Raw genomic sequence first — 27,400 nt, 5'->3', positions numbered from 1 at the left:
TAAGAGACAGATAAAGCAAATGCAAGGTGTGAAGCTTATTTCTGCTCCCGATCTGAATGAAGCAATGATAAAAGGACACTTCTGCGACAATTAAAGGAAGTGCTGATTACAGCCCTGGTGTTCCGTGATACCATATGACAACCGCTGACCCTATCACATGTCATACCAGTTATTGTGACTATGCTAATACCAGTTATTGTGACTATGCGCGTTTAAAGCCCTTAGTGGGGCTGGTGGCGGTGGAGGTTTAGTCGCTAAGTCGCGATCAACTTGGGGCCCCAGAGATTAAAGCCCACTAGGCTCTTCTGTCCATGGGGCTCCCCAGGCAAGAATACTGGAGTGGGTTGCCATTTCCTTCTCCTCTGGGAGATCTTCCTGACCCAGGGATCAAATCACTGTCTCCTGCGTAGGCAGACATAGGCAGGCAGATGCTTTACCAGGGAAGCCCTTAAAGTCCTCGTGTGCTATGCTTACTCACTCAGTCGTGTCTGACTCTTTTCGACCATGGACTGTAGCCCACCAGGCTGCTCTGTTCATGGGGATATTCCAGGCAAGACTACTAGAGTGGATTGCCATGCCCTCCTCCAGGAGACCTTCCCAACCCAGGGATCGAACCCAGGTCTCCCACACCGCATGTGGATTCTTTACCTTCTGAGCCGCCAAAGAAGCCCCTTAAAGTCCTTATGTATACATAAATACTTGCAAGCAAATGAGTATGAGGTCTGGGATTTGCTTTTAAATACTTGGGCAAAAAAGAAAAAAGAGAAATAGGAAGAATGAGATGAATAAATGAAACAATGATCATCTTTTATCTGTATGAGAATTATCTAGAAATGTACACAGAAAACCAGTAAGCAGTTCATTTTAAAGGACTGTGGATTAAAAGGAAGGGATCATGGTGGGAAACTTGTTTTCGTTGTATATTTCTCTGTACTATTTGAATCTTTTTAATATATACATTACTTTTATAATTTTAAAAGGAAATATTCCCAAGTGTAAACTTTTAAATAATCTTATTATTTATTCATGGAGTCAACTGAATCTCCACATGCAAAGAACCACTTAAAATGAATGGAATCAGAAGAGTTCTGGAGTAAGCCAGGGCATTCCAATTGTTCTTACATTGCTTATAGGCATAAGCAATATTGGTTAGCGCAACGAAGGACCTTGAAAAAGAATTCTCTATCTGAAAACATATCCCTTAAGTCTGGAAATTCCACTTGTGACGGGTCCCATCACAGAACTCCCTTTTCTGATTGGGGGACAGGGTGGAGACAGGATTTCCTTTGACTCGAGGAAAAGCACATTTCATGAAGGCTCATCAACACGCTTCTTCTCAACCCACTCGAGCTCTCCTCCCACCTTATTGATCGCCTCTGCTGACCTGGACTCCCATCCCTAATTCAGCCTCTCATTGCCTGTCCTTTACCATCACTCCCTCCACTCTGACATCTGGACCACAAAGACGGCATGTTGAATTACAGATCTGAGAGAAAAGACTGACTCAGGGCTTCCCTGGTGGCTTAGTGGTAGAGAATCCACCTGCCAATGCAGGAGACACAGGTTCAATCCCCGATCCAGGGAGATGCCACATGCCACAGAGCAACTAAGCCTGTGTGCCACAACTATGGATCCAGTGCTCTAGGGCCCTGGAGCTGCAATTACTGAATCCACGAGCCTTAAGTACTGAAGCCAGCACGCCCGTGCTCTGCAACAAGAGAAGCCACTGCAATGAGAAGACTGCACACGGCAGCTAGGAAGGACCCCAGCTCTCCACAACTGGAGAAAATCCCCCAGCACAATAAAGACGCAGCACGGCCAAACATTAAATAAATTAATAAAACTATATAAAGACTGAATCAGGCCCCTAGGTGATATTACTGTCATAAGCCAAAGGGGGAAAATGATAATAATGTCTATTTGGGGTTACTAAGAACATCAAAGTGTTATGAAAGAGATACACAAACAGGCTGCCACTAATCCCCATCTTCAGGAAGTACTTCCCACTGTCTAAACCCTAAACTGCCTTTCACACAATTGTCTTGGGAGAGGAGAGAAAAGCTGAGATGTCACACCCTGACCTGAGATTTCATGGCACATCACAGGAAGGCAATCAAAAGGCAATTCCTCACAAAAGGAACATCTCTGGCTTTGCCTAGACAACTGGCTTTGCCTAATGTGACCAACAGGCTTCCTGTTTTTTCTGACACTCTCCACCCCTGCCCTAATCACCTATTCTACATTGTATATGGATCAGACTACACTGCATTAAACCCTGCATATTCATATTTCATATAAATTTATTTTATTTGGGAGCTATGCTTTCTTAGGTTTAATTAATATCAATTATACATGAACAGTGCACAAATTAGGGTGCCCTTGGACTGACTGGGGGGAAAAGTTCAAATAGTCATAATGAAGAGAAACTAAGTGCAAGATAAGTGGTCCAATAGCCAAACTACTGTAACTATTTGACAATTTTAACTTATTACTGCAGGAAAGGAAGACAGAGCCAATGTAACTGGAAAACAATGACCGAGTTTAAAAATTGGAATTTCCCCTGGTAATACTTGCATTTTTATTTATCAAAAATTTATATTTGGGTAAGATGCTTTCCATACATATACAATGTTGTTAACTACTTTTGAGAAAGACAGAAGTAAGGATGGACTCTATTTTGTATGCCAAAATATTTTCAAAGAACTGACAGCTGTAAATTTCACTCAGATTTAGAGTCTAAAGAAATATGACCACTTCCCCAGAATGAACCACAACATGTTTTCAAGGTAACAGGATTGAAATGTTCATAATTTTACTGAGTTTACAACTGTTTGATGAAAAACGTCCCCCCAATACACCACTAGTTAGTATCACTGCAAACAAAATTAAGTGCTACTAGACCTGGTGCAGTAGATAGCTGCTAATTTGCTCCCTTGGAGAAAACATGTTCTCTTTATAAGCAATAATATTATTGGCATAAAAAAGATAATAAATGTGTATAAAATGCCTGTCATGGAGGCTCTCGGTAGCTATTGTAATGATTGTAGTGACAATAAACTCTTCCCTCCGAAGCAGAAAACTTACTGTCAAAGCAGGTATAAATTTAAACAACTGACATCACACAATAAATACATAGCCCATGTTGGGCCTAACCCAACATGGCAGATTATTCCTGAGGCCAAGAGGAAATAAAATTCAGTAGGAATCCACAGTGCTGTTCACATAGGTCCAGTTCAGCCTATGCAGAACTCTGATGTCAAGTTCAGCTCAGCAGGGAAAAGAGGAAGGTGGAAAAGACGGAAGAAGAGAAGAGGAGGGTGGAGGTCAGAAAGGGTTGGGGCAGAGCTGGAAGTCCTTACCACCCAACACAGGGCCAGGGACCAAGTACAATTCAGCAATTGTGTATTGGACCATAATGAAATTCAGTGGAAAGGGCTGGGTCAAGATAGTATCCCCAAAAATGAAACAAGGAGTGGAAATAGAAGAAAAAGGTGCAGGAATCTGCCCATAAATCCCAGCAAAATAGTGCTAACCCAAGAGCACATGCTTTTCACACATTATGCCAACACACACCTTGAAAGAATGGGTAGGTAAACCACGATGATCACACAGAGATGTTCACATACTCATAGCTCACTTGTTTCCAAAATTAACTCCCAAGCAGCTTATAATCAAAATGCACGCAGTGTGACTACCTCATTAATAAAGTACAATCAGGTATGTCCATCTATTTACAATGGACAGGATCTGGCCAAGGCAGAGAGATCGTGCAGGAAGTTTGAGAGTGAATTTTAAGAAGCAACATGTGTAATTCAAAAACTGGAGAAAAAAAAGTTTTGTTTTGGGTGGATAGACAAATAAAGTGAAAGAAAGTAAAAGTAAGGAATTTTAAAGCAGGGAAGAACCTTGAAGATAAATCTTAACCAGTTCAGGGTGCAGGAGAGGCAACTGAATTGGGATAGATGCTTACGATGGTCCCTCTGCTCATGAGTGGCAGAGCAGTGATGACAGACAATCTCTTCACTTCCGGTTGGTGCTCTGCCCTATTGTCTATATATAAAAATTTCATTGGACTAAAAAAAAAAAAAAAAAAAAATGGAGGGTTTTAACTGAATCACTGTAACTCAATGTAGGTATTTTTTAAACAAATGTTAATTGTTTTGTAGGCTTTGAAATCAAACTTTACCTTGCTACATCCTAAGTGGCAATCTGTAGAAAATCAAGATAATTTGCAAGTGCATAGTTTCTGCAAACAGACCCCTCCATACACAGCAAAGGAGTTTAAGATGACAGGTGGCCCTGGGTGTCTGTAATCCATGCACCATCCATCTCAACTCTAGGCCCACTAACCTACTAGTGCATATGTGTGTAGGATAAGACACCCTCCTTTGTAACAACATGCAGGGATTTGATATCTTTACATGGAATTTATTGGGCAAGTCTTTCAAATGCTATTTCAGGGAAACACAAAACTGTGTTGGTCATGGATGTCACTGGGTCCTTCTGTCGTTACTGACATTGAGATACTGAGATAATTGATGCATATTCTAACAACTGGTAAATACTCAGTAAAACTTACAGAAAAGCCTGATATCTTGAGACAATTTAAGTCACTGGGGAGATATTATGGAGATGAGCGACACAGAATTCTGAATCTTGATTAAAAAGCGGATTCCTTTTCTAAGAAAGTCCCCGTATGCGATCATCCCCAGATTACGGCTCTAATAATGATGGACCTGAGGGGAGTATCAGAAGAGGTGACCTGTCTTTCTGGACTTTCTCTGCTTTTGCAATAAAGTTAATAACATCTCATAAATAGGAATGAAAACAGCAACCAGAAAACCTATCTATTGACCCAGGAAATATTCTTAGCTCCCAGCTGTATGAAACCAGCTTGCTCCTAAGCATATTTAAATTTTATTCAGGAAAATAAGATGTTTTGGAAGACATTCTCTGGGAAAGGCTCCTCCTGATTCCTTTTAACCAAGAGCCTGGCATCCTGGGAATCTTTGTAGCCTTCTACAAGAAACTTTGTCTTTAAAATAAAAACTATTTATTTTGTTCTGAGCTGCAGCAAAACAGTAGCTTCAAAGAGAATTGAGTCAATGTGTGACATTTATCTTTAGAGCAAACGGACATAATCTTCTCTCTACCCTGTCCCCTTTCAGAAGAGCAGTGTCGCATGTGCCGGGGCTCAGGGTCACATGAAAGAAACCTCCTACTCCGGCAATACCTCTCTTTGCAGGGGGAAAGGCTATCGAGTGATGGACTCTTTATAAGGAATTAAATATACTATGACCTGGCAACAACCGAATCCTGTTCAGAAAAGAAGAATAAGGCCAGACCTAAAAGACACCTTTTTTTTTTTTCATGGTTTGGACTTCCCTTGACCTAAAGAAGGTCAAAGAGACGCTAGTGTCTAAATGACTCAACACAAGGCTGGCTTTTCGAGCACATCTCGCTTTGTAACTCCAGAATCAACTTTATATGCCCTTTGTGCAACATTTTGAGAAAGAGCTTCAAAATATAAGCCCTGCTTAGAATCCGGATAGTGTGTATTTTTGTGGATTTTTTTGGGGTGGGGGCTGGGGGGTTATTACTTGTTTAAGTCAGTGGGCAACAGAAACTGTTTCCCTGTGAGAAGTCAGTCCACCTACCTATTGTGAATTAAACTTAGATTTCTTACAAACATAAAAAAGAAAATAGTCATGAGAACTGTTTCGAAGCATGGGTGACAGCTCTCACTGCATCCCTGTAATGCTTCTTAGGTAAAATCGAGTCACACCCAAATCCATCCCCCAAGTGTCTCTGAAACCAACAGTACCAAGTGGAGAAGGGAAAGAGGGGAGGCGGGGAACAGATGGAAAGACTCACCTTCCCTTCCACTCCTCAGATTAAAAAACTGGTGAGGGACCTAAGTAACACCAGCCAAATCATCTCTCCATGGTACAAAGATAAACAACAAAACCAGATATTCTATCAACTTCTTAATCCATAACCCAGTCAGGATCCTGGGAATTGATAACATTCACTTTAAGTGACAAGTGCACAGAGGCACCGCCTCGCCTGTTTCCAGTCCATGCAATAAGCGACAGAACCTGTCCGGCAACCTAAACATCCACCAACAGATGAACGGTTAACTAAATGTGGTATATACAGACACATACAACAGAATAATACTCAGCCATTAAAAAGAATGAAATAATGCCATTTATAGTGACATGGATGGACCTAGAGATTATCATCCTACGTGAAGTAAGTCAGACAGAGAAAGACAAGTATCACATGATGTCATTTATATGTGCGATCTAAAAAATGATACAATCAACTGGTTTACAAAGCAGAAACAAATTCACAGCCAGAGAGAACAAACTTATTAACAAAAGAGGAAAGGCAGGGAGGGGTTAACGAGGAGTACAGGATTTATAGATAAACAACACTACATATAAAATAAACACCAAGGATTTACTGGATAGCACAAGGAACTATAGTGAACATCGTCTAAGAACCTATAATGGAAAAGAATATGAAGCTATACAACTGAAACTAATGCAGTACTGTAAACCAACTATAGTTTAATAAGCAGACTGCAGTTAAATAAAAAAAATTTTTTTTTAATTTAAAAGAAACAGAACTTGAACTTAGCATGCGCCCACATGGATACACAGGGATCATTTTAAAAGCCCTCGTGCTTTTTTTTGTGGCCATCTTTTCTCTTGCCTGAGTTTCGCAAAATGAATATTACTTTTTAAATACAATTACTCCGTCAGCGGAGCCCCATCTTGGAGTGTGAACAGACACACAGGGAAAACAGGGGTCCCTGTCGATCAGCAAAAGAGGTGGCAGGGTCCCGTTTTAAGTTCTTTTCCCTCCTTTTTCAATTGGAACGTGGTCATTGATTCAAATAGTGTTTCAGCAACAGAACACGTTCAGTAAAGAGAAAAGAAAAATTGATTTCTTATAGACCTCCACAGTCACTCCTGCTGAGAAGCCCGTGGAGATGCGGGCGTGGTCTGCGCTCTGCTCAGTCGCTCCGTTGGGTCCGACTCTTTGCGACCCCGTGGACCGTAGCCCACCAGGCTCCTCTGTCCATGGGGTTCTCCAGGCAAGAATACTGGAGTGGGTTCCCATGCCCTCCTATGGGGGATCTCCCCAACCCAGGGATAGAACCAGGGTCTCCTGCATTGCAGCTGGATTCCCTATCATCTGAGTCACCAGGAAACCCGTGGACATTAAAGCAAAATGGGAGCCCATCTTGTCCCTGGGTTGTAGATCCTACAACCAAACAGGCAAAAACAGTCTAGCCCACCCTGGAAGCTTGAGACCTCCCCTCCTCCTCACATGCATCTAGTCACCTGAATGAAAAGCTCAGACTTCATAACTTGCTGGTTATACCCAAGACTCTTTAAAATGACCAAGCCATTACAGTCAGCCTTCAGGAGACAGTCTTATCAGCTCCTTCTTTCCAAGCCACCAACAAGCTGAAGTTTATTACTATTTTGTATAAGCTTTTCCAAATAACTAATGTCCAGGTGAGTTTATAGGAGAAACACCATTTAATTCAGCTATTTAAGAACCATATGAAGAATATACAAAAAGTAACATTTTACACAGACGGCCATACCTCTCTTTCTGCTGCTCCCCCTAAATGAAATTTTTATAAACCAGGAATGATTTTATTCCCTTATAAAAATTACTTTGGTCCCTCTGTTTGTCTCCTTGTTCCCTAATTTTAGCCATTTCTCTCTTTATCTCACCAGATGGCAGGTGAGAAGTGAGGAGAAGGGAAACTCAGCATTGATAAAATTTTAGGATTTTATTGACACTTCAGAAACCTTGGACTGAGTGGTCTGGATCACTTAAAAAGTCATAAAAGTTCCAGATATCCATTTTCTAGTCTGCTGTTTACACAAGTTTTAAAGCAATTATAATGAGCACATAGAGCTTATTCAGCAATTTAAATGGAAATTTGTCATAAACGCATCAAACTGACATTAGCTGTGATTGTTCAATGATTTGCCATTCTAAGCCCCTCTCACCAGTGTGGCTGCAAATAATCAAAAGTTGGCTAGATGCACACAATGCCAATGTTTCTACTGATGAGGACACACATGGCCCACTTCCTGCTCAAGTCTGGCAGGATGTCCTCCAGAGACATCTGAAACTCCATATATCCATCTCCAGGACCCTGTTTTTTTTTACCATGGGCATCATTTAAAAACAAACCAGTACAAGAAATGATGTTTCCACTATGAGGACCCAAGTGACTAAGTTTCTCCCTCCGATGAATAACTGTGAACATCAAGGCTCTAGAAGATTGCGACTTCTCCTTTGGAAAGACCGTCCCCATTAGAAAAACCCATGATTCACATTTTCCACATGCACATTCCTTCAGAATCTGATTGGACTGGAATAAAATAAAGAATTTGCAGGAAATGCTTTGATTACGTCTGAATGACAATATTCTTTATCGAGTTCTTACACAACAAGAAATTACATAAGAACAGAGTATGTAAAGGCTTATGTCCCACCAAAATATTAATAAAAATGCTAATGTAAGGGTATACAAAAGGGGTGACATGAACTGCGAAACTGGGATTGACATATATCAGTAGTGATATAAAAGAGATAACTAATGAGAACCTATTGCAAGGCAAGCACATTGCTCTGTGTATGACCTAAAGGGGAAGAAAATCCAAAAAAAAAGGGGATGTACGTATACGGATAGACGATTCACTTTGCTGTACAGTAGAAATACAACATTGTAAAGCAACTATACTCCAATAAAAAAATTATTTTAAAAAGCATATAGTGTGATAAATTAGGGCAGAATAGTTACTGATGACACAAAAGTCCATTTGTGATGGAAGCTGTAGGACAGTAAGCTCTCTCTTGTCAACTGTTTCAAAAGCAGTGAGTTTTTTTCTTCCCCCCCTGTGCAGTGATGCCATGCACTCCATGACAAAGATACTTTGATCTTCCTCCATTAAATATATCTTGTGCGGACCTAGCCTGAACTCAGTAAGGGAAAAAAAAAAATCGTTTCTATGAAAGGGAAGGAGTACTGTATGTCTCTAAGATTATTCATTACCTTTCAAAAATAAAGCTATTGGTGAAGTTTTTGTGTCATCCATACATGAAAGACCCACCCCGAGGCTGCTTACTTATTTTTCGTTGCTTCTGCTTTTTTATTCCTGCCTCAGATCGGATGGGGAACCCACGCGAAGGAAGAAGGCAATGAATTAGACATTGCAATTGACAGGCGGAAAAAAAAAAAAAGACTTAGAGGCTGATGGAAATGAAAGCGTCCATACCTGCGTTGGAGGGCTTAGAGACTCTTCCCTTGGGAACGGGGAGCAACAGTAATTCCAAGGACTGTGGCGGCGGCGGCGGCGGCGGTGGAGGCGGCGGCGGCGGGGTTACTTTCTCTTGCTTCTTCTCCGAAGGCGGCGGCGGCAGAGGGTCCTCAGGCACCAGTGACGATTTCTCAGCCAGCAGGGTCCCGGCAGCCCTCGCGGCGACCTCTTTCAGAAGGGCCGCCGAGGAGGTCATGGAAGCCAGGGAAAGGAAAGAGCTGGCCGGGGGCGGGTGCTCCTGGCCAGGAGTCAGGCTTCTCTCGCTGACTTTCTTGGATAAAGCTGCCAAGGTGGAGCTGGCAGACTGGGAGCTGAAAGGGGAGGGAAAGGACTCAAATCGCACGGTCTCCTCCGTCCTGGTCAGCGATTTGTCCTGCAGGACGGCATTGGCTGCAGCTTTCAGTTTGAGGATGGCGGAATCCGGGGACAAGCCGCAGGTGGTGGTTGAGTTTGGCAACCACTTACCTTGATTCCATAGGAAACGGTTACTTGGAGGGTATTGGTCATTCTGTTCCTGCTTCTCGGCCAGCTTCCTGGCCAGCACGCTGAGCTGCTGGGCGTGGTGGGACGGCGGGGAAAAGGAGAGATTGGAGCCCGCGTTGACCGGGGACTCCACCCTGCCGTTGGCCGTGGCCGCGGCGTCCAGTTTGAGCGAGCCGGCTTCCAGCAGCCGCCTCAGGTTGCTGCTCAAGGGCTTGGCGGCGCCTGGGTGGTCCTCGTCACACAGAGAAGACACGCCGGGGGAGAGGTGATCCGCGCACTGCAGTGGGTCTCGCACGGCCTCCCCGTCGAGTGCCACCAGCTCCAACGTGTGGCTGCTGGGGGTCGCGCTTCCCAAGGAGGTGTCGGGGGACGTGGACTGCTCTTGGATCCGGTCCTCCAGGCACAGCTTATAGTTCTCCTGGACTTCTCCATAGGAGGCTTCCGACGGCGTCTCCGAAGAGTTCCCATACCAGTGTTCTCCTTCACTGAGTTCTCCCTCCGCCTCGTCCTGCCTACTAACATCTGGGGGAATTAAGAAGATCAGGTTTACTCCCAAAGCAAGCAACAAGCAAGCCTGAAGACAGGCAAAAATGGAGTCGTGGACATGCTTCCTCTGCCCTGCCCCTCCCGCTCCAAAACCACACGAAAGACAGACAACCTTCCAGGAGGTCAGGGGCTGGGTCAGAGCCTCTGGACCTAAGCTTGAAAGGATGCTGAATGGGCCACGGATTAAAGCACAGCCACCTTCTACACACGCTCATCCTTTTCTAATTATTCCAAATCAAGGGAAATGGAAAAGGAGGAATGAAAAATACGGAGCTGGTAAAGAAGAAACTAGATGCAGAAAATGCTTTTCAGTGAATGGGGGAATCGGGGAGAAGCTTGTGCCCAGGTAAAAAGCAAGCAGATCTTCAAGATCATGTGGGAAGGAAACTGACAGCCAGAATAGGGGGAAACTGGGTGATGAGACCCGAGGCAGTCGGAAGCTGCTTCTCACTTTCTAACTCCACCACCTCAGCTGGCTTGATAGAACATGCAATTCATTAAAAAAAAAAAAAAAAAATCAAAATATGTAAATAAAAACTTGCCTATTAGATATTCTACCAATTTCACAGAGTTGTTCTGAAGCTTCCATCATAATAAACATGCAACCATGTTTTGAAAAAACAGTCGAGTACTATACAAAAATCAGATCTCACTAGCAAACACTATTCACATTCCTGATATCTTAAAGGGACAATCTCTCCCTGACTTCTTAAAGGGACAACGCAAACTGCTCGTCTGAGATCCCAACCCTCAACTTGCCGGCCCTCTCAACACGGGCAGTGATTAGTCATCTGTTCCCTCACTCCACCAGGAGTCCCCTTTCCTCATTTTCTACCCATGAGTTTATCTGTCCCTCCTTACTGCTCCCACTGGGCCCCGGCACCAGTCAGCTGGGACTCTGCTTTTCCAGGAGCACAAGTGGGCTCGGCCACTCCTCTACCTTTGCACAAAATATTCCTTCAACCTGCGATGTCTCCCCCCAGAAGGCCTGACTGTCCAATTCTGCCCATCCTTCAACACCCAGCTCAAAGGATTCCTCCTAGTTATTCTCCCTAGAACCCAGTGTCAGAATTAATTTCTCTTTCTCATTCATTCACTCATTTATTCGACAGCTAATGAGGGAGTGCCTGCCACATGGCAGGTGTTTCAAGACTGAACAATGTTGAACAAAACGAAGATCCTGCCTTCTTCGAGCTTACATTCCAGTGAGGAAAACAGATGTTAAACAAAATGAATAAATGAGTAAATCCCAGAGAAAACCAGAGAGCAGTAAGGGTTGTGGAGGAACATACAGAAGGACACAGAGGACTGGGGTAATGGGTAGGAGGTAAGTTGTCATGTTCAACAGTCATGGTTAGGGTGAGGCTTCACTGAGGTCGTGACACCTGTGCAAAGACTTGAGAGACACCAACAATCGGTCATGCAGCCATCTCTGGGAGCGGGGCCCAGGCAGGGGAGGGCCACTATAAGTGCCCCGATGTGAGAACTTGCCTGGCACATGCATGGACCATCAGGGAAGCCAGCGAGTGTCAGAGCAGCAGGAAAGTCAGAGAAATAACGAGACAGAGAGATGTAAAGGAGGGAGGCCGAGCCTATCAGAAGGATGCTGTAAACTACCGAAAGATTTTTTTGCATCTTTTGCAACTGGTGTGACTGGGAATCACTGGAGGGGCAGTGGCGGGGCAGTGACATGACGCGACTTACGGTTTCCAAGCTTTGTTCTGGCTGCCTGTGGAAAAGAGAATGCAGGTACAAGGTGGGAACAGGGAGGCCGCTCAAGGTGACTGCAGGTGGGAAGAAGCAGTCAGGTTCTGTATGTATTTTGAATGCAGACCCAACATTCCCATTTTTAAAATACTGATACTGTATCAGTCTAAGTGATCTGTCTACTGTGGACTTATCTTCTAAAAAATTAAGTGACCGGGTTCCTGGAAGGTAGGGATGGTGGCTTACTATGTACAGATTCCACATATGCCTCACACAATGCCTAGTCCCTAGAGAGTTCGATGGCGCTTTAGGGATGGAGCCAAAATTCCCCACTGTGCCAAGTTTTGCTACATATATCGTGCTGTTTCTTTTCTGAATAGAAATAGCTGGAAGTAGTAATGCCCGAACTACAAGCTAATACATCGATCTTCCCATGCTCTTTAGAGAAGAAATGTCACAAATGACAAATTCTCTTTCACTAAGTTACAGGTCTGCAACTCCTTCCTGAGATTCCTTATTAAGTTATCACGAAAATATAAAATATCAAATGGGATTTGCTGGAGAAAAGCAGGCAAAATTGAGTTTTCTCTGTTAAAAACAGTCTGGCTCCTGGTGATTTGCCACATTTTCTTCTTCCCATCTGATTTCAACATTTGTCATCTTTCCTGAAACCAGCGCAACCCAGAACCACTCATCTCACCAACGGCTTCTCGAAGAGATGCTCTTTACCAACCACCAAGCAGCCAACATCAATTTCAACAACAGGGTTAATTTTATGTTCCTTTTTGTAAATTATGCTTTTGTCAAACTAGAGTAGCTCTCCATAGTCAAGATTGGTGTAGAACCTTGTGTGCATGCTAAGTCGCTTCAGTCATGTCCAAAGGCCCACCAGGCCCTTTGTCCATGGGATACTCCAGGCAAGAATACTGGAGCGGGTTGTCATTCCTTGCAGTCTGGGGCAATTAATAAGGCACATAAAATCAGGGTTTTGAGAACCACAAAGAATCACAACCACATCCGTGTACAGTCTTGTCATTTTACTGAGACTATTAAATATTCTTAAGGTTACCAAGTTGGATCTAAGGCACACACAGAGCTAACCTACTGCTAACACTGGAACCAAAAGCCCAAATCTCTCAACATCTGGCCAAGTGCTCCTTTTCAAAGCCCCTGACAGATGCCCTCTGAGCAGCATCTTCTAGAAAATCTGAGCAGCTGTCCTTCTACCCTCTGGAAAGAGAAATCAGCAAGTGAATTCTCATTGATAAAGATATCGTTCACTCTTATTATAGACCAATAAGAGCTAAGTACCAATTATTTCTATAATTTCTCCATTCCCTCTCTGCCTCTTCTTTGTTGTTGTTCTCAAAAATGGATTCAAATACCTAAAAAATTCGGCACACCTTTTGGCAAAGCCCCAAAGGCAAAGTTTAATTTCTGGCCCACTCCAGATGTGAAAAGAAGATTCACCCCCTCCAGATGTGCTGAAGCTGGTGAGTGGGTCAAAAACTAAAGAAGTTGTCAATTCAGGCTCTAAGCCCATCAAACAGCGATAAGGAGATCCAAATTTTCCAGCGTGATACAAACAGCTGATAACTACGTTTAAAGCAACCTCCTCAACCTCACCAAAACACAAGCCCAGAACATGCAAACAAAGCATTTCTTAAATAGACCAATTTAAGTCCTCTAAAATATCCATACATTTCTTAACCATCTACTGCTCTGTGCTTTGCAGATACACTCACTGAGATACATACACTCTCTTCTGTACTGCAAGAAAACTCAAATACCTAAAGAGTATTTTAAAACTCATTTTGTTGTTGTTGTTTAGTCGCTAAGCCGCGTCCAACTCTTTAGCGACCCCACAGACTGTAGCCCACCAGGCCTCTCTCTCTGTCCATGAAATTTCCCAGGCAAGCATACTGGAGTGGGTTGCTATTTCCTTCTCCGTGGGAATCTTCCACACTCAGGGATGGAACTTGTGTCTCTTGTATTGGCAGGCGGATTCCTTACCACTGAACCACCAGGGAAGCCCTTTTAAATTCATAATATTCCATTAATCGCTTCTCGGAAGATGCTGCTACTGCAATCGTGGTTATTTAAGTAACAAACCAGCAAATAATTGTAGTGCATGGCCTCAAAGGAGTCAGACCAGAAACCTGAGGAGAAACATCTCTGAAACTATTCTGTCGTCACCTGAGGTCAAGTAAAAGCTGGGGTATGCACTCAGAGAAATGAACACAAGAGAAGTTGGGACCCACAGAGGGTGAGAGAAAAACCCTGAAAATCTCCAACAAATGTGTTTTCACTTCATAAAAGAGCAGCAACAAAGATTTTCTCCCACGCATAAATTAATTTGGTTTCCTTTCTGCTGGGCTGCTGTTTATTTTCACATCCAGTTTTATCCAAGAGGTGTTCCTTGGTCCAGTTTTGGGAAGCTCCCCTTCAGCAAGGTCTGTGGGCCACCCCCGCCCCCAGCTCCTTTCAGGATGCAGGATGAGAAAGGCTTCTGTCACTGGGATGCTCAAATAGCATTCCTGCAATCTAAGGGATTAATTTGTTGGACATCGCAAAGTTTAGAACAAATGAGGCTTGTCTTTTGACCCTCTTCCACAATTTGAGAACTCACCCCCATCCCCAATTCCTTCTCCTGTCCCCACCCCTCTCCCTCCCAGAGTTGTGAGACGCCCTCCTAGAAATGCTGTCTGCGCATCCAGCATCCACCGTGGACTTCACAGTTTTTCTAACTAAGTCTCCAGGGGAAGCCTCTGAATGGCCAATGTAAACAACTCCCTTCTAGATGCATTATTTTTAACCTCTAGAATAGGAAGCTATTTCCATTGCTAATTTTACGACAACCTATGTCTCTGACAGCCAGGTTCACACTCATTCCTGTCAATTTTACACAACAGTCTGTTTCCGTGTTTTTCCCTTTAAATCAGAAACTCAGAAAGAATTAAGAACAGAAGCAGCGCAATTACAGAATGAAAACATGCTGAATATATTTTGTTTCCATGTGGCAAATATTTCTCCTTTGGGGAAAACAAAACAAAATTTCCCTACCTAACACATTTATTTACAATTCAGTTCTCAAGCAGAGAAACTGAGTAACTTGAGATCTGCCACTCTTGCTGAAATTTTTTTTCAGCTCACTTCCTTTTTGGTTTGACAGTTTTAATCAGGTGCATTTAATTGGACCGATATTCAACTCAAAAGATCCCTGTTCAGAAAGATCAGGAGGAGAGAGAGAAAAAAATATAAGGAGGCACCTATTAATTTTCATGCCTTTTGGCTGAGGTTAAAGCTAGTGGAGACGGAAGCTGAAAAGCCTCCGTTCTTAATCTACCCACAAACCATTCCCACCAGTCAATACACACGAATTTCATTGGCAGTTATTGAAGAGCATCAGGATTAGGTTCCTAGGACTCGCCTGGAGGGAGCTGACTCATGGTCAGTCCTCTGGCAGCCAACACCCTCTTCTTGTGACCACAGGTGTGTTCACCTGATCCCTAACCTTCCAGTTCATTTGCATCTAAAAATATTGCATGTTTTCCATTTCCACCTAATATGCATCCAAAGCTAAACAGGCCACTATCAGTATTATCAGTTATACCAGGAATACCCACCTTAAAACATACAATAGATTTTTCCTTGCAATTGTACACAAGAGCAGTTGGTAAAGTTTATACAGCAGTATACAAAAGCTATTAGTAAAACCAATGCTGATAATGGATTTAATTCAACACTTACTGAACATTTACTATTAACATAGTCAGGGAACTGTTCTCTGCAACAGAGAGCCTCAGAGACAGTAACAATGTCTAGGTCAACAGTTTATAATTAACAGGGGAGCAAGGATTGCACAAGCCTGTGAAACACAATGGCTGGTGCCATCACAGAGTCCTGTGTGCCTAAGAGAGCAAATCATTCATTCCAATTGTGCAGGTGGCTTTGGAAACGGACCTTGGAGGATGAAGAAGATTTCAACAGATGACACTGGAAATTCACTTATAACCGGGCTCCCTCTTCTGCAAACTATCAAACAGGAAATAACCCAGTCGTGGACTAAGCTAATATTCTGGTGACCTTGTTAGATAGTTTCACTTAAGGAAAATGTTTTCAGATTCTCCACTCTTCACATTTTAAAAACACCCCATCTATTGACTGGGTAAGGGCAGATTGACCAGTTACGTTACCCAACTCACTCCTTTTGAAATAAAAAAACCACTAGGTTCTACATGGCTGAAGCAGGACAATGAGGCAAGTCCTGACCAGAGCAGGGGTAGTTGGGCTCCTGTGGCTGTCAGTGATGAGGACCGCGTGCGTGAACGGTCTCGGGTCACGTTCTCAGTCCCTCTATCAAACCTGGAGAGGGATGAATGTCGCTAGCACCAGAGAGGGTGTCCAAAGCACCACCAGGGCTCCCTCTCATTCGCGTCTAGTCTCTCCTGGGAGGTGAGCCTCCTCTCAAGCCACCTTTGCTGGGCTGTGCTTAGTCACTCAGTCATGTCCGACTCTTCGCGACCCCGTGGACTGCAGCCCTCCAGGCCCCTCGGTCCATGAGGATTCTCCAGGCAAGAGTACTGGAGTGAACTGTCATGCCCTCCTGAGGCCACCTTTCCCAGCAGGCTAAAAACCTGGTGTACAGGTTCTGGAGTCCCCTCTCAATGACGTTATGTATCACAGGAGAAAGAGCTTTCCCCTTCTGATTGGCTGCTGGAGGTCACGTGCCACTCCCTGGCCCTATTGCTGAAGCCAAGGGGCGGGCTCTACAACTGGCTCCACGTGGGTCACAGAAGAAACGGAAGAGGCACCCGGAGGACAAAAGCAGTGACCTCGGTAATGCTTAATGAAGGTTTAGCATGCTGCACATCAGGTTGTTCTGAACCAATTTTATGATCCTGAGCATAAAACACATCCTCATTTAGGCCGGTTTACTTGCCAATTTTTCGATCGTCCTTTTGTAGCCTGAAAGCCTCAGCACATTCCCCACACTGGTTCTGGCCTCAGTGAAGGCACCTCTCAGGGTTCCAGGCCTCCAAGTCCACAGTCTAAATAACATGCCCATAATCGGCTCCACAGGACCAAGCCACAGAGACCACGGTTATTGAACCTGATGCCCAGGGGCACCCATCCCTTCTCAGCATGGCCAGGAAGAAAATGTAAGAACTGCTAGTTATTTCAAACTGCCAGAGTGGAGAAGACAGCCAGATCCCTGTCACCAGTCCAGCTGGGGAAAAGGTGCCATGAGGGCAGTGGGAAATGAGTGGAGGTCTGGAGAGGATAAGACTCTGCAGGGCTGCCTCCTGGGTCAAGATGACCATTTTGCACACAGCAGTATTTGCAGATTACTGTTGGAAGTGTCCACGAAGAAAACAAAGGTGACACACATTAACACATTGCTCCTTATCTTCAGAGAGTTCCAAACAGTATCTAAGCCGGTTTCAATATTCTCATAGAAAGTTGCCAGGTCCTCCAGTGACCCAGGAACCACCCAAGCTCCCCCAACAAACTGCCCATCTCAACACGAATGGCAACACCTCCACCCCTACAACTGCTTGGACCAAAATGCCACGGCCAGTCTCCACTAGCTTCTTTCTCTCACACCCCTCATCTAATTAATTTGTGGATTCCGTTGGTTCTGCTTTCAACATACATTCCAAATCTTGCCACTTTTCAACATTTCCACCACTCCCACCCTCATATGACCCACAGTCATGTCTGACTCTTTGCAAAACTATGGACCATAGCCCACCAGGCTCCTCTGTCCATGGGATTCTCCAGGCAAGAGAACTGGAGTGGGTTGGTTGCTGTGCCCTCCTCCAGGGGGGATCTTCCTGACCCAGAGATTGGATTCTTTACCATTAGAACCACCTGGGAAGCCCCTAATTCCACTGCTTCATCCCTAAAGCCTCCACAATGGCATCTCAGGCTTCTCAGAATAAAATCCAAAACCTTTACCTTGACCTAAAGGCCCTACGCCTAGAAAATCCCATGGATGGAGGAGCCTGGTGGGCTGCAGTCCATGGGGTTGCGAAGAGTCGGACACGACTGAGCGACTTCACTTTCACTTTTCACTTTCATGCACTGGAGAAGGAAATGGCAACCCACTCCAGTGTTCTTGCCTAGAGAATCCCAGGGATGGGGGAGCCTGGTAGGCTGCCGTCTCTGGGGGCGCACAGAGTCGGATATGACTGAAACGACTCAGCAGCAGCAGCAGCAAAGGCCCTACATTATCTGCATCCCTCTGCCCTCGTCTCCTACCACTGCGCCTGGTAAGCTCCTGCCTCAGGGCCTTTGCACTTCCTATTCCCTTTGAAATCTTTCTCCCCCAGAAGACCAACATGACTGATTCCCTTACTTCCCGAGGTCTCCCCTCAAATATCACTGTTTATTAGAATAGAAGCCCCCTGAGAGAGAAGATTTTGTTCTGCTTGCCACTGTATCCTCAATATTTAGAAGGGTACCCACCAGAGCAGGTGCTCAAATATTTGTCACATGTATGAATGAGGAAGAAAAAATGGGCTTAACAATCAGAACGGTGGCCCTTGTCAGTACCGGAAATGAGAACGGTTTTCAAAATTACAAATGACAATTCTATTTTTCTCATGTGATCAAACACAGAATAAGGAAAAAAGCTTGCTTTTCAAACGTTTCCACCAGAACCTCCCTGCTGGCCAACAAAAGACAACAGCAGTCTAGGGGAATGAAGGACTGAAGCGGAAGCCCCCTCTGGGACGTCCCAAATTTCTTTGAGTTTTAGCTTAACATTTCAAGTGAATTCTGCACTCTATACTATAGATGAGCTTGTCCTTACTTAACAATACAGGGGTGTTTCTCACAAACCATCCAAGAACATTATTCTCCTGGAAAGTGCACCATGTCTCTCTGGATACCCATCTTCTTTGGAGAAACATGTACCCTAACAAGAGGAACAAGAATGTACAAAAAGTATGTAGTACAATGGCAAGAGCTCAGTAAGGAGTGGCTGGCATTGTTACTATTATCAGAAAACAGCACACATCCTAGTACCCCCATCTTCAGAGAGCAGAGCGAATGCCCAGAGGGTACTTGCCAGGCTGATCCAATGGATCCGGGGGATATTGAGAACTACAGCTCTATTTGTTGAAGTTGAATTTTGTTATAGGAATTATTTTAGAGATGAAAAAGCCTTGGAGAGCTAGTTCCTATGTCTAGCTTCTAGGCAGAGGCTTAGAGAGGGCTGGTGATCTCTGAGCTCAGATGTCCCAATGCAGAGGCCAGTGCTTCAACTACTACATCACTAAGTGATCATCAATGAGTAAATGAATAAGTGAATCCTAGAAAGAGGCCTGGAACATGACAGGTTTCCAACAAACATTTGCTGAATGAGCAAACAATCATCTACAAAGCACCTGAAATATACCTGTTTCTGTATTCGGTGTTTTAATATTCAGCAGCAAATTTGATCCTCACAATAATTTTAGGCAGTAAACTGTACTCTTTTTAATTGACAGACTAGGAAACCAAGGTTACAAAAGGCTTACTTAATATTCACACTCAGTGACAAAGTAAGGTTTAAACTCAAACCTTCAGAATATGAACAACTTGACAAAAAAGTAATATTTCAGGTCAAAAAAGTAGTATTTCAGGTAACCTAAAAGTACCAAAGTACTTTCACACAGTTGATGTATTTTTTTTATCTTGTTTTGGTGAGATTTAAAAATGCATACATACTCAAACATGATGTGTGAAACATGATTATTATGTTTGTAACATGATCATTATGTTCTGAGAAGTGTCTCAGAAACTACTGAGCCTTTGCAGTGGCTTGCCCCCATATCAAATAGCTCCAAGCAATGGCATTTTAAGTCATTACTCCTATTTTAACAGTTCTTACAAATTCTTTTTTTTCTCTATTATGCCTATGCAGAGCCCTCTCCTTCTAAATTTGAGGCTTTTTGTCTGCCATAACTGAAACAACAATCACCAGGCTTATTAAAATTCTGTGCAAACTAAAGATGAAAGCCTTGTGCTGTAGGATGAACTGTTATTGTTGTTTAGTCACTAAGTCATGTGGGGCTCTTTCGCGACCCCATGGCCTGTAGCCCGCCAGGCTCCTCCATCCATGGGATTCTGCAGGCAAGAATACTGGAATGTGTGTCCATTTCTTTCTTCAGGGGATCTTCCCGACCCAGGGACTGAACACGCAGCTCCAGCATTGGCAGGTGGAATCTTTAGCGCTGAGCCACCTGGGAAGCCCCACAGGCTGAACTGCATCCCCGGTAACGATGCGAACGTCCAGGTCGCAGTACTCGTGAATGTGACTGAGTTTGGAAGTAGGATCTTTGTAGGTGATCAAGTTGAGAAGAGGTCATTAGGGTGGGCCCTAACCCAAAATGACTGGTGCCCTAATAAAAAGGGAGATTTGCACACAGACAGACAAGCCATGTGGGGGCTGTACCTGTACAGCCACAAGGCAAGAAGCTACCAGAAGCTGGGAGAGAGGCCCACAACACACCCTTTCTTAGCATCTCTGGAAGGAGCAAGGAGCCACTCGCTGCCACCTTCATCGTGATCTTGAACTTTTGTCCTCCAGCAGTGAGACAATACATTTCTTTTTTGACCTTCTTTTGAATCATGGGAATACAGTATCTATTTGCTTTGTGTTAAAAAAAGACCCTGATGCTGGTAAAAACTGAAGGCAGGAGGAGAAGGGGATGACAGAGGATGAGATGGTTGGATGGCATCACCGACTCGATGGACATGAGTTTGAGTACCTGGCATGCTGCAGTCCATGGGGTTGCAAAGAGTTGAACACGACTGAGTATCTGGACTGACTGACAGAACATATAATTGTTACATGATCTTACTAATTAAGAATAACTAAAAATTTTTCCCATCATTGAAGCCATTCAATTGGTGGTACTTTGTAACGGCAACTCTAGAAAGTGAGTACATTTAAGTTGGAATGAAGAAGGCCTGAGATGCCTGAGACTTTTTTCTGGGCATTAACCTCTGAATTCTAACCTGTAGACTCAGTTGGTACTGAAATTTTTGTGTAAGCTAGGGTTATTGTACAGAACCGGCTGCCCTCACCACACAGTGTGAAGACCCCTGAGGCTACAGAGACTATAAACAGACTAAAAAGCTATTTTTGACTCTCTCTAAACTTTAGCCAAATTTCTGTCAAATGAAAGATTTTGAGAAAGGCATTAATCAAGAGAAATCTTCTATTACTACAGTAACTTAGAAATCTCCAAATAAACATATATGTGTGTATATATATGTGAACTTCCCAGGTGGCACTACTGGAAAAGAACCCACCTGCCAATGCGCCAATGCAGGAGACATAAGAGATGCGAGTTCAATCCCTGGGTCGGGAAGATCCCCTAGAGAGAGCATGGCAACCCACTCCAGTATTCTTGCCTGGAGAATCCCCGTGGACAGAGGAGCCTGACGGGCTACAGTCCATGGGGCCGCAGAGTTGGACATGACTGAAATAACTTAGCTCGCATACACATATATATGTATGTGTACTCATCACTACATATGTTGTGGCCAATTAGTAAGAAAGGGATAGGTGCAAATATCGCATGAATTCACTGCCATATCGAGAGACCAAAACAGTACTGGTTAGCCCATGGATTGATTCCTTGCCGCTTCACCCTTTCAGGCATCTCCATGTTACAAAAAGCATATAGAATCTGTCCCCTCAAGCAATCAGAAGTAAATTTACCATGGCTACCATGGCATTATCAGAAAAATTGTCTGCTAAGGCTGATAAATCGGTCGATTATCTGCTTCCTTGACTTTTATTTCCTCTTGTATAAATGTTTTCATCCCAACATTACCAATACCTGTTCTAAGATGAGCGATAAATTATCAAACTGCTGAAATCACCAGGAAATTATTAATAGATCAAGAAAGAACTTAACAACAACAACAAAAAGCCGTAATAACATAATAATGCACTCAGCAGTCTAAGAACAGCCCTCTATGGAAAGAAAAATGGCTACTTAGTAGAATCTTAGCTTATACATAAAATGATACATTTCTTTGTGGATACATTTACCAAGTGTTGACAGCACCCACCTTGGAATGAAACATATCACGGTCATAATCGTTCTGCCTGCCAACAGAAAAGTTCACACAGTAAGTCCTTTATTGACTAAAAATATACCTATTCCAGAAGGAAAAGAGCCTAGGAGGATAAAAGAAGTTAGCAAGGGAGAGGAAATTGCTTTTTATTTAGTGATTAAATACACATAAAACAAAAGCTGCCAAGGAAGCCGCTCCCAACCCCCTACATGCTCATAAAAGTAGATGGTGCTATGGTGTGAGAATATTTCTTTGGGTTATGCACGAGAACCCATGACACCAAAGAACACCACTTACAAGGACAACCCTAATTCAAAGTCAACTTTAAACACTGATTTAGGTCAACGATTTTAACCTTTACTCGACCAGGCTTTGTGCCAGAGCTGCTATCTAGTGGTCAAATGTTCACTTATTTGCTCTCTCCTTTCCCTGCTCACCTTCCGGCACACACAAACGAAGTCAATGATAGCAGGTCGAAAGACAGTGGATGCGACAAAAACCACACGAAACCAGCAAACAAGGGCAATTCCAAGGGCCACAATACCCTGGAGTCAGATTAACAGCCCCTTAACAACTTGGAGCCCACTGGTTTTGTCCACTTCATTCTCTTTTAAGAATTTCAGGGGGGCCCTCGCTGGTGGTCCAAAGGTTAAGAACTCACCTGCCAGGGCAGAGGGTTCGATCCCTGGTCTGGGAAGATCCCGCATGCCATGGAGCAACTAAGTCCATTCGCCACAACCATTGGGCCTGAGCTCTACAACAAGAGAAACCACCAAGCCCGTGCCCCGAAACTAGAGAGCAGCTCCTGCTCGCTGCAGCTAGTGAAAGGCTGCAGGAAGCAACGGAGACAAGAAAACATTCATTAAAACTGGATCCTCTTAGATACACAGTTCTAGAATCTTCTCTTTTACCTAGTAATATGTTCCGAACTTCTTTCCAAGTCAGTAAACAAAAAAATTAATTAATTTTAAAAGGCAATGGATATGCCTTCTATCTCTAATCAGCTTTGATTACACTAGCCAGTTTCTTGTTCTTAATTCTGTCCAAAGAAGTTGCTGACCTTTGGACGTCCACTGACAATGAAGACCCAGCACAGTCAAAAAAATAATAATAAATAAGAATTTCAGGGATGATTTCCTCTCTTCCTGGGCTTTTCTTCTGGCATGCCCACTTGGGGTTTCACTAAGAAGGCTTTGCTAAGTCTTTCACCTGAAAGAAACCTGGCACTGTTTTCTAGTTCTCTGTCTCCAGGAGCAATGCTCCAGAGGAGAAAATATTCATTCCACTTCCCAACAAAGCTTGATCCTTCTGGAAATGCATTAAGTAGTAACGCTGAGGTCAGGGAACATGTCTACTGTTGCTGCAGATGAAGGTTCAACCCCAAGGTAAATGTTCAACAACAACAAAAAATCCCTCTGTCACACAGAGGTCTGGCCCCAAAGTGACCCTGGCCACTTCCCGGGAGTGACCTCTTACACTATCTGTATGTCAGCTCCTCTTGTTAACCTTCTGGGAGTCTATAAAACGCCCCCCTTCTCTATTTGAATAACCAGGCCACTTCTTTTTCATCTTATAGGTCCTATAACTCTCTGCAGCCCTCTAGCTGCAATATTCTCCCACATGTTATAAGGACTTAGTTACCCAGCTGATCCTCCAAGCAACAACTAGCATTTGAAAAGGAGGATGGAAGACGGTGGGGCTTCCCCGGTGGCTCAGGCAGTAAAGAATCTGCCTGCAATGCAGGCCACCCAGGTCAGATCCCTGGGTTGGGAAGATCCCCTGGAGAAGGGAATGGTAACCCACTCCAGTACTCTTACCTGGAGAATCCCATGGACAGAGGAGCCTAGCAGGCTACAGTCCATAGGGTCCTGAAGAGTTGGACACAACTGAGCAACTAACACACTTTCACTTTTCATGAAAAGCTACAGAGCCATTTAAAGCTTTCATTGGAAAAGCTTTTTGATATAAATATTCTCAACTGCTCAGCCTTTGTTTTCAGTCTACATGGTTTGAAGCTACTTAGAGAAAGTCAAATTCTTTTGGTATTTCCACACTAACGTCAACAGTAGTGAATCCTGTAAAGCAGGGTCGGCAATCTTTTTCTGTGAACAGTCAGGCAGTAAATATTTTAGGCTTTGTGGTGCACATACGTTCTCTGTCCCATATTCTTTGTTGTTGCTGTTACCATTGCTTATTTTTTTTAAACAACTGCTTTAAAATACAAAATCCATTCTCAGCTCAAGGGGCTGCACAGAAATAGGCCATGGTTTGCTGACCCTTATTCTAAAGAATAGATATTTTTTTTCTTTATCGTCAAAGCAGAATGGCATTTAAAACAATATTGGAAATTTGGAGAGATGGCCACAAGTTTCATCACCATCGTCTTAATCTAGCCTTATCTGTGGGTCACTAAGCACCTTGGTGCCTCGGTTTCTTCATCTGTAAGAGGGATTAGAAGAGATATGTGATTTATAAACCCCACTCTCAAAAAACCCTAGGTCTCCAGGGAAGGGCTTGGTTGTATGGATCCATTTACCTCCCACCTTAGCACAGCTAACCTGCAGCCCTGCTTTTTCCTCGTCTGTACAGAGGCACTCTCTTTAAAGACAGCAGTTCCACTAATTTTTTTAAAAATATTTATTCATTTATCTATTTGGCTGAGCGGGGTCTTAGTTGAGCACTCAGGATCTTTGATCTTTGTTGCAGCATTCAGGGTCTTTAGTCATGACAGGCAAACTCTCAACTGCAGCATATGGGATCTAGTTCCCTGACCCAGGATGGAACCTGGGCCCCCTGCATTGGGAGCTTGGAGCCTTTGCCACTGGACCAACAGAGAAGGCCTTTCTTTGGAGTTTTAAAAACACTGTATTAGATGATCCCGGGGATCACCCTAGTGCTCATCCTCCATGAATCCATTATTGGATAATGGGTCCTTTTCCAATCATACTGGGAAGTGTCAGATAGAGAGGAAATGATTTAAAATCCTATGCTGAAGTTAAAAACAAGAGATCTTATTCTAAGAGGCCACATGTGCTTACTTAGATTTGTGGAAATCCACCAGATAGCCATATCATATGCGTGCAAACCCCACACATAATGATAACCCCACGTTCACACTGGCATCTCTCTGCTTAGGGCTCTGGAAAAGCAGGATGGTTAGCACTGGACAGGGCAGTTAGCTCAGATTCAGAGACCCAGCTTCTAGGCTGAATTTGGTACTTACAGGTTCCTACTATAATTCCTGGTGTTTATTTAACAAAAAACTGGAGAGACTACTAAATACCAACCCTTTGACTGGGTGTTAGGGCCACAGAAATGAACCAGACAGATGTGAACACTGTGTCCCCCATTACTCAGATCCCTCATCTGTAAAGTAGAATGATAACACCTGCTCCCTCTCACAGGCCCTGGGCTCCTGCAGAGATGGCAAAGTTTGTGTCAACTGCCAAGCACAGACAACATTAAACTAGAAAACTACAGATTCTCCTTCTCTTAAGTATATAATGTATATGCAACTTCAAGAATTTACCCAACTGATGGGACTCCCCTGGTTGCTCAGTGGTTAAGAGCCCACCTTCCCATCCAGGGGACGCGGGATCCATCCCTGGTCAGGAAACTAAGATTCCACATGCTGAAAGGCAACGAATCCCATGCCACAACTAGAGAAAGCCCTCATACCTTATACAAGGTACCTTGCACCTTGCAATGAAGAGCCCAGGCAGCCAAAAAAATTAAAATTAAAAAATAGAAAAGAATTTACCCAATTGACAAAATGAGGCCACAACACGTTTTGCCTAACCAAAAACCCGCAGCATTTCTAGAACATGAAGCACAAGCCTTGGCACCAGAAAGTCCCACTCAAATCCCACCCAGCCTCCTACTAGACCCTCCCAATATCTACAGGCCTACGGTTTCATTTGCAGAACAGGATATTAAGGCCTGCAATTTCACAGGGTCACTGTCAAGGTAAATCAGAATTATATGAGTAAAGCAAGTAGCATACTGTTAGCACGGAGTGAATATAGTTTCTCTTTTCCCTCCCTCCCAGGCACCCAGAAATCTCCGATGAGGGAACACTGTATTTTAAATAGTAGAGCCTACCTCCAAATTGTGGCTGTTGCTACCCAGCTCTATATCATAATCACCTCAACCAAAGAGGACAGGAAACTTCTGGTTGTTATGACCATGGAATCCAGATGTAGAACATGCCCCGTCATCAGGAAAATCTTACAGTCTTGGCACGGTTTGAGGACACAGAGAGAGAGAGAGCAGAGCCAATGACGGAGGGGAGACTCTACAGTCTGGAATGTGCCCCAAACTTCCAACCACAAAAGCGCTCGCTCGCTCTCAGACTGTGGTATCTCTGTGGTGTGGGCCAGAGCCTCTGCTCCTCTCGGCAAGATGCCCTAGAAGCACATGACTTTCTCCAGTCATCACTAGGCCACATCCATGGGAATGCTCGTGGCACTGGCATCACCTCCACCCAGTCCAGTGAATCAGTTCAGGCCAATCCTCTTCTCATTTCTGAGAGAGGAAGACAGCAGGAGATATTTCCCCAAGTCCTTTCTCTCCCCCAAATCCTTTGATTATTGACACATTCTTAACTTCTCCATTCATTCATTCATTCATTCAAGCATGTTGATGGAACACCTCCTATGTCTTGTATCCTGTGACCCATTCTTTCATTCATTCATATATTCAATAATGTTTACAGATTAGCTCCTATCTTTGATTCTGTTCTTCTCTCATTCACTTATTCAACATATTTACTGACCATCTACTATACACCAAGTACTGTTATGTGCAAAAGTGTACAAAAATGAGTAAGAGATAGTCCATGCCCCAAGCTCACAGTCAATAAGGACATAGATGAATAAGCTATTATAACATAGCACAGAAGGTATTATGAGAGACCCACGGGAACCAGGAGACAGGATGCCTAATTTTGCCCAAGAGGTGGGACAACGGTGGGAGGAGGAGAGGGACGAAAGGCTTCTCTGAGGACTGAGTGCTGAAGGGTAAGAGAAGGTTGTCAGGTCAATCAGATGAGTTGAAGACATCCCAGAAGTAGGAAAACAAATATGCCAAAGTGAGGCTTCCCTGGTGGCTCAGATGGTACAGAATTTGCCTTCAGTGCAGGAGATGCAGGTTCAATCCCTGGGTCGGGAAGATCCCCTGGAGAAGGGAATGGCTACCCACTCCAGGATTCTTGCCTGGAGAATTCCAAG

At 43.8% G+C, this 27,400-nt stretch overlaps 1 protein-coding gene across 5 annotated transcripts in view; it reads right to left on the bottom strand.

Moving 5' to 3' along the window:
• The window catches only part of ZNF827 (zinc finger protein 827), a 186,300-nt gene that overhangs the window by 139,673 nt on the left and 19,227 nt on the right, over window positions 1-27,400 (bottom strand). For 4 of the 5 annotated variants that reach the window (XM_020892016.2, XM_020892019.2, XM_020892017.2 and 1 more), the window contains exon 2: window positions 9,315-10,361. In XM_020892016.2, coding sequence (XP_020747675.2) covers window positions 9,315-10,361 — 1,047 coding nt within the window. Of the gene's footprint in view, window positions 1-9,314; window positions 10,362-27,400 lie in introns of those variants that run through there. The other variant, XM_020892018.2, reaches the window with a different exon arrangement.

This window comes from Odocoileus virginianus, chromosome 12 (genome assembly GCF_023699985.2).
Source record: "Odocoileus virginianus isolate 20LAN1187 ecotype Illinois chromosome 12, Ovbor_1.2, whole genome shotgun sequence".
Taxonomy (NCBI): domain Eukaryota; kingdom Metazoa; phylum Chordata; class Mammalia; order Artiodactyla; family Cervidae; genus Odocoileus; species Odocoileus virginianus.
The sequence above is the reverse complement of the archived record's forward strand: the minus strand, read 5'-3'. Positions and strand labels throughout refer to the sequence as shown.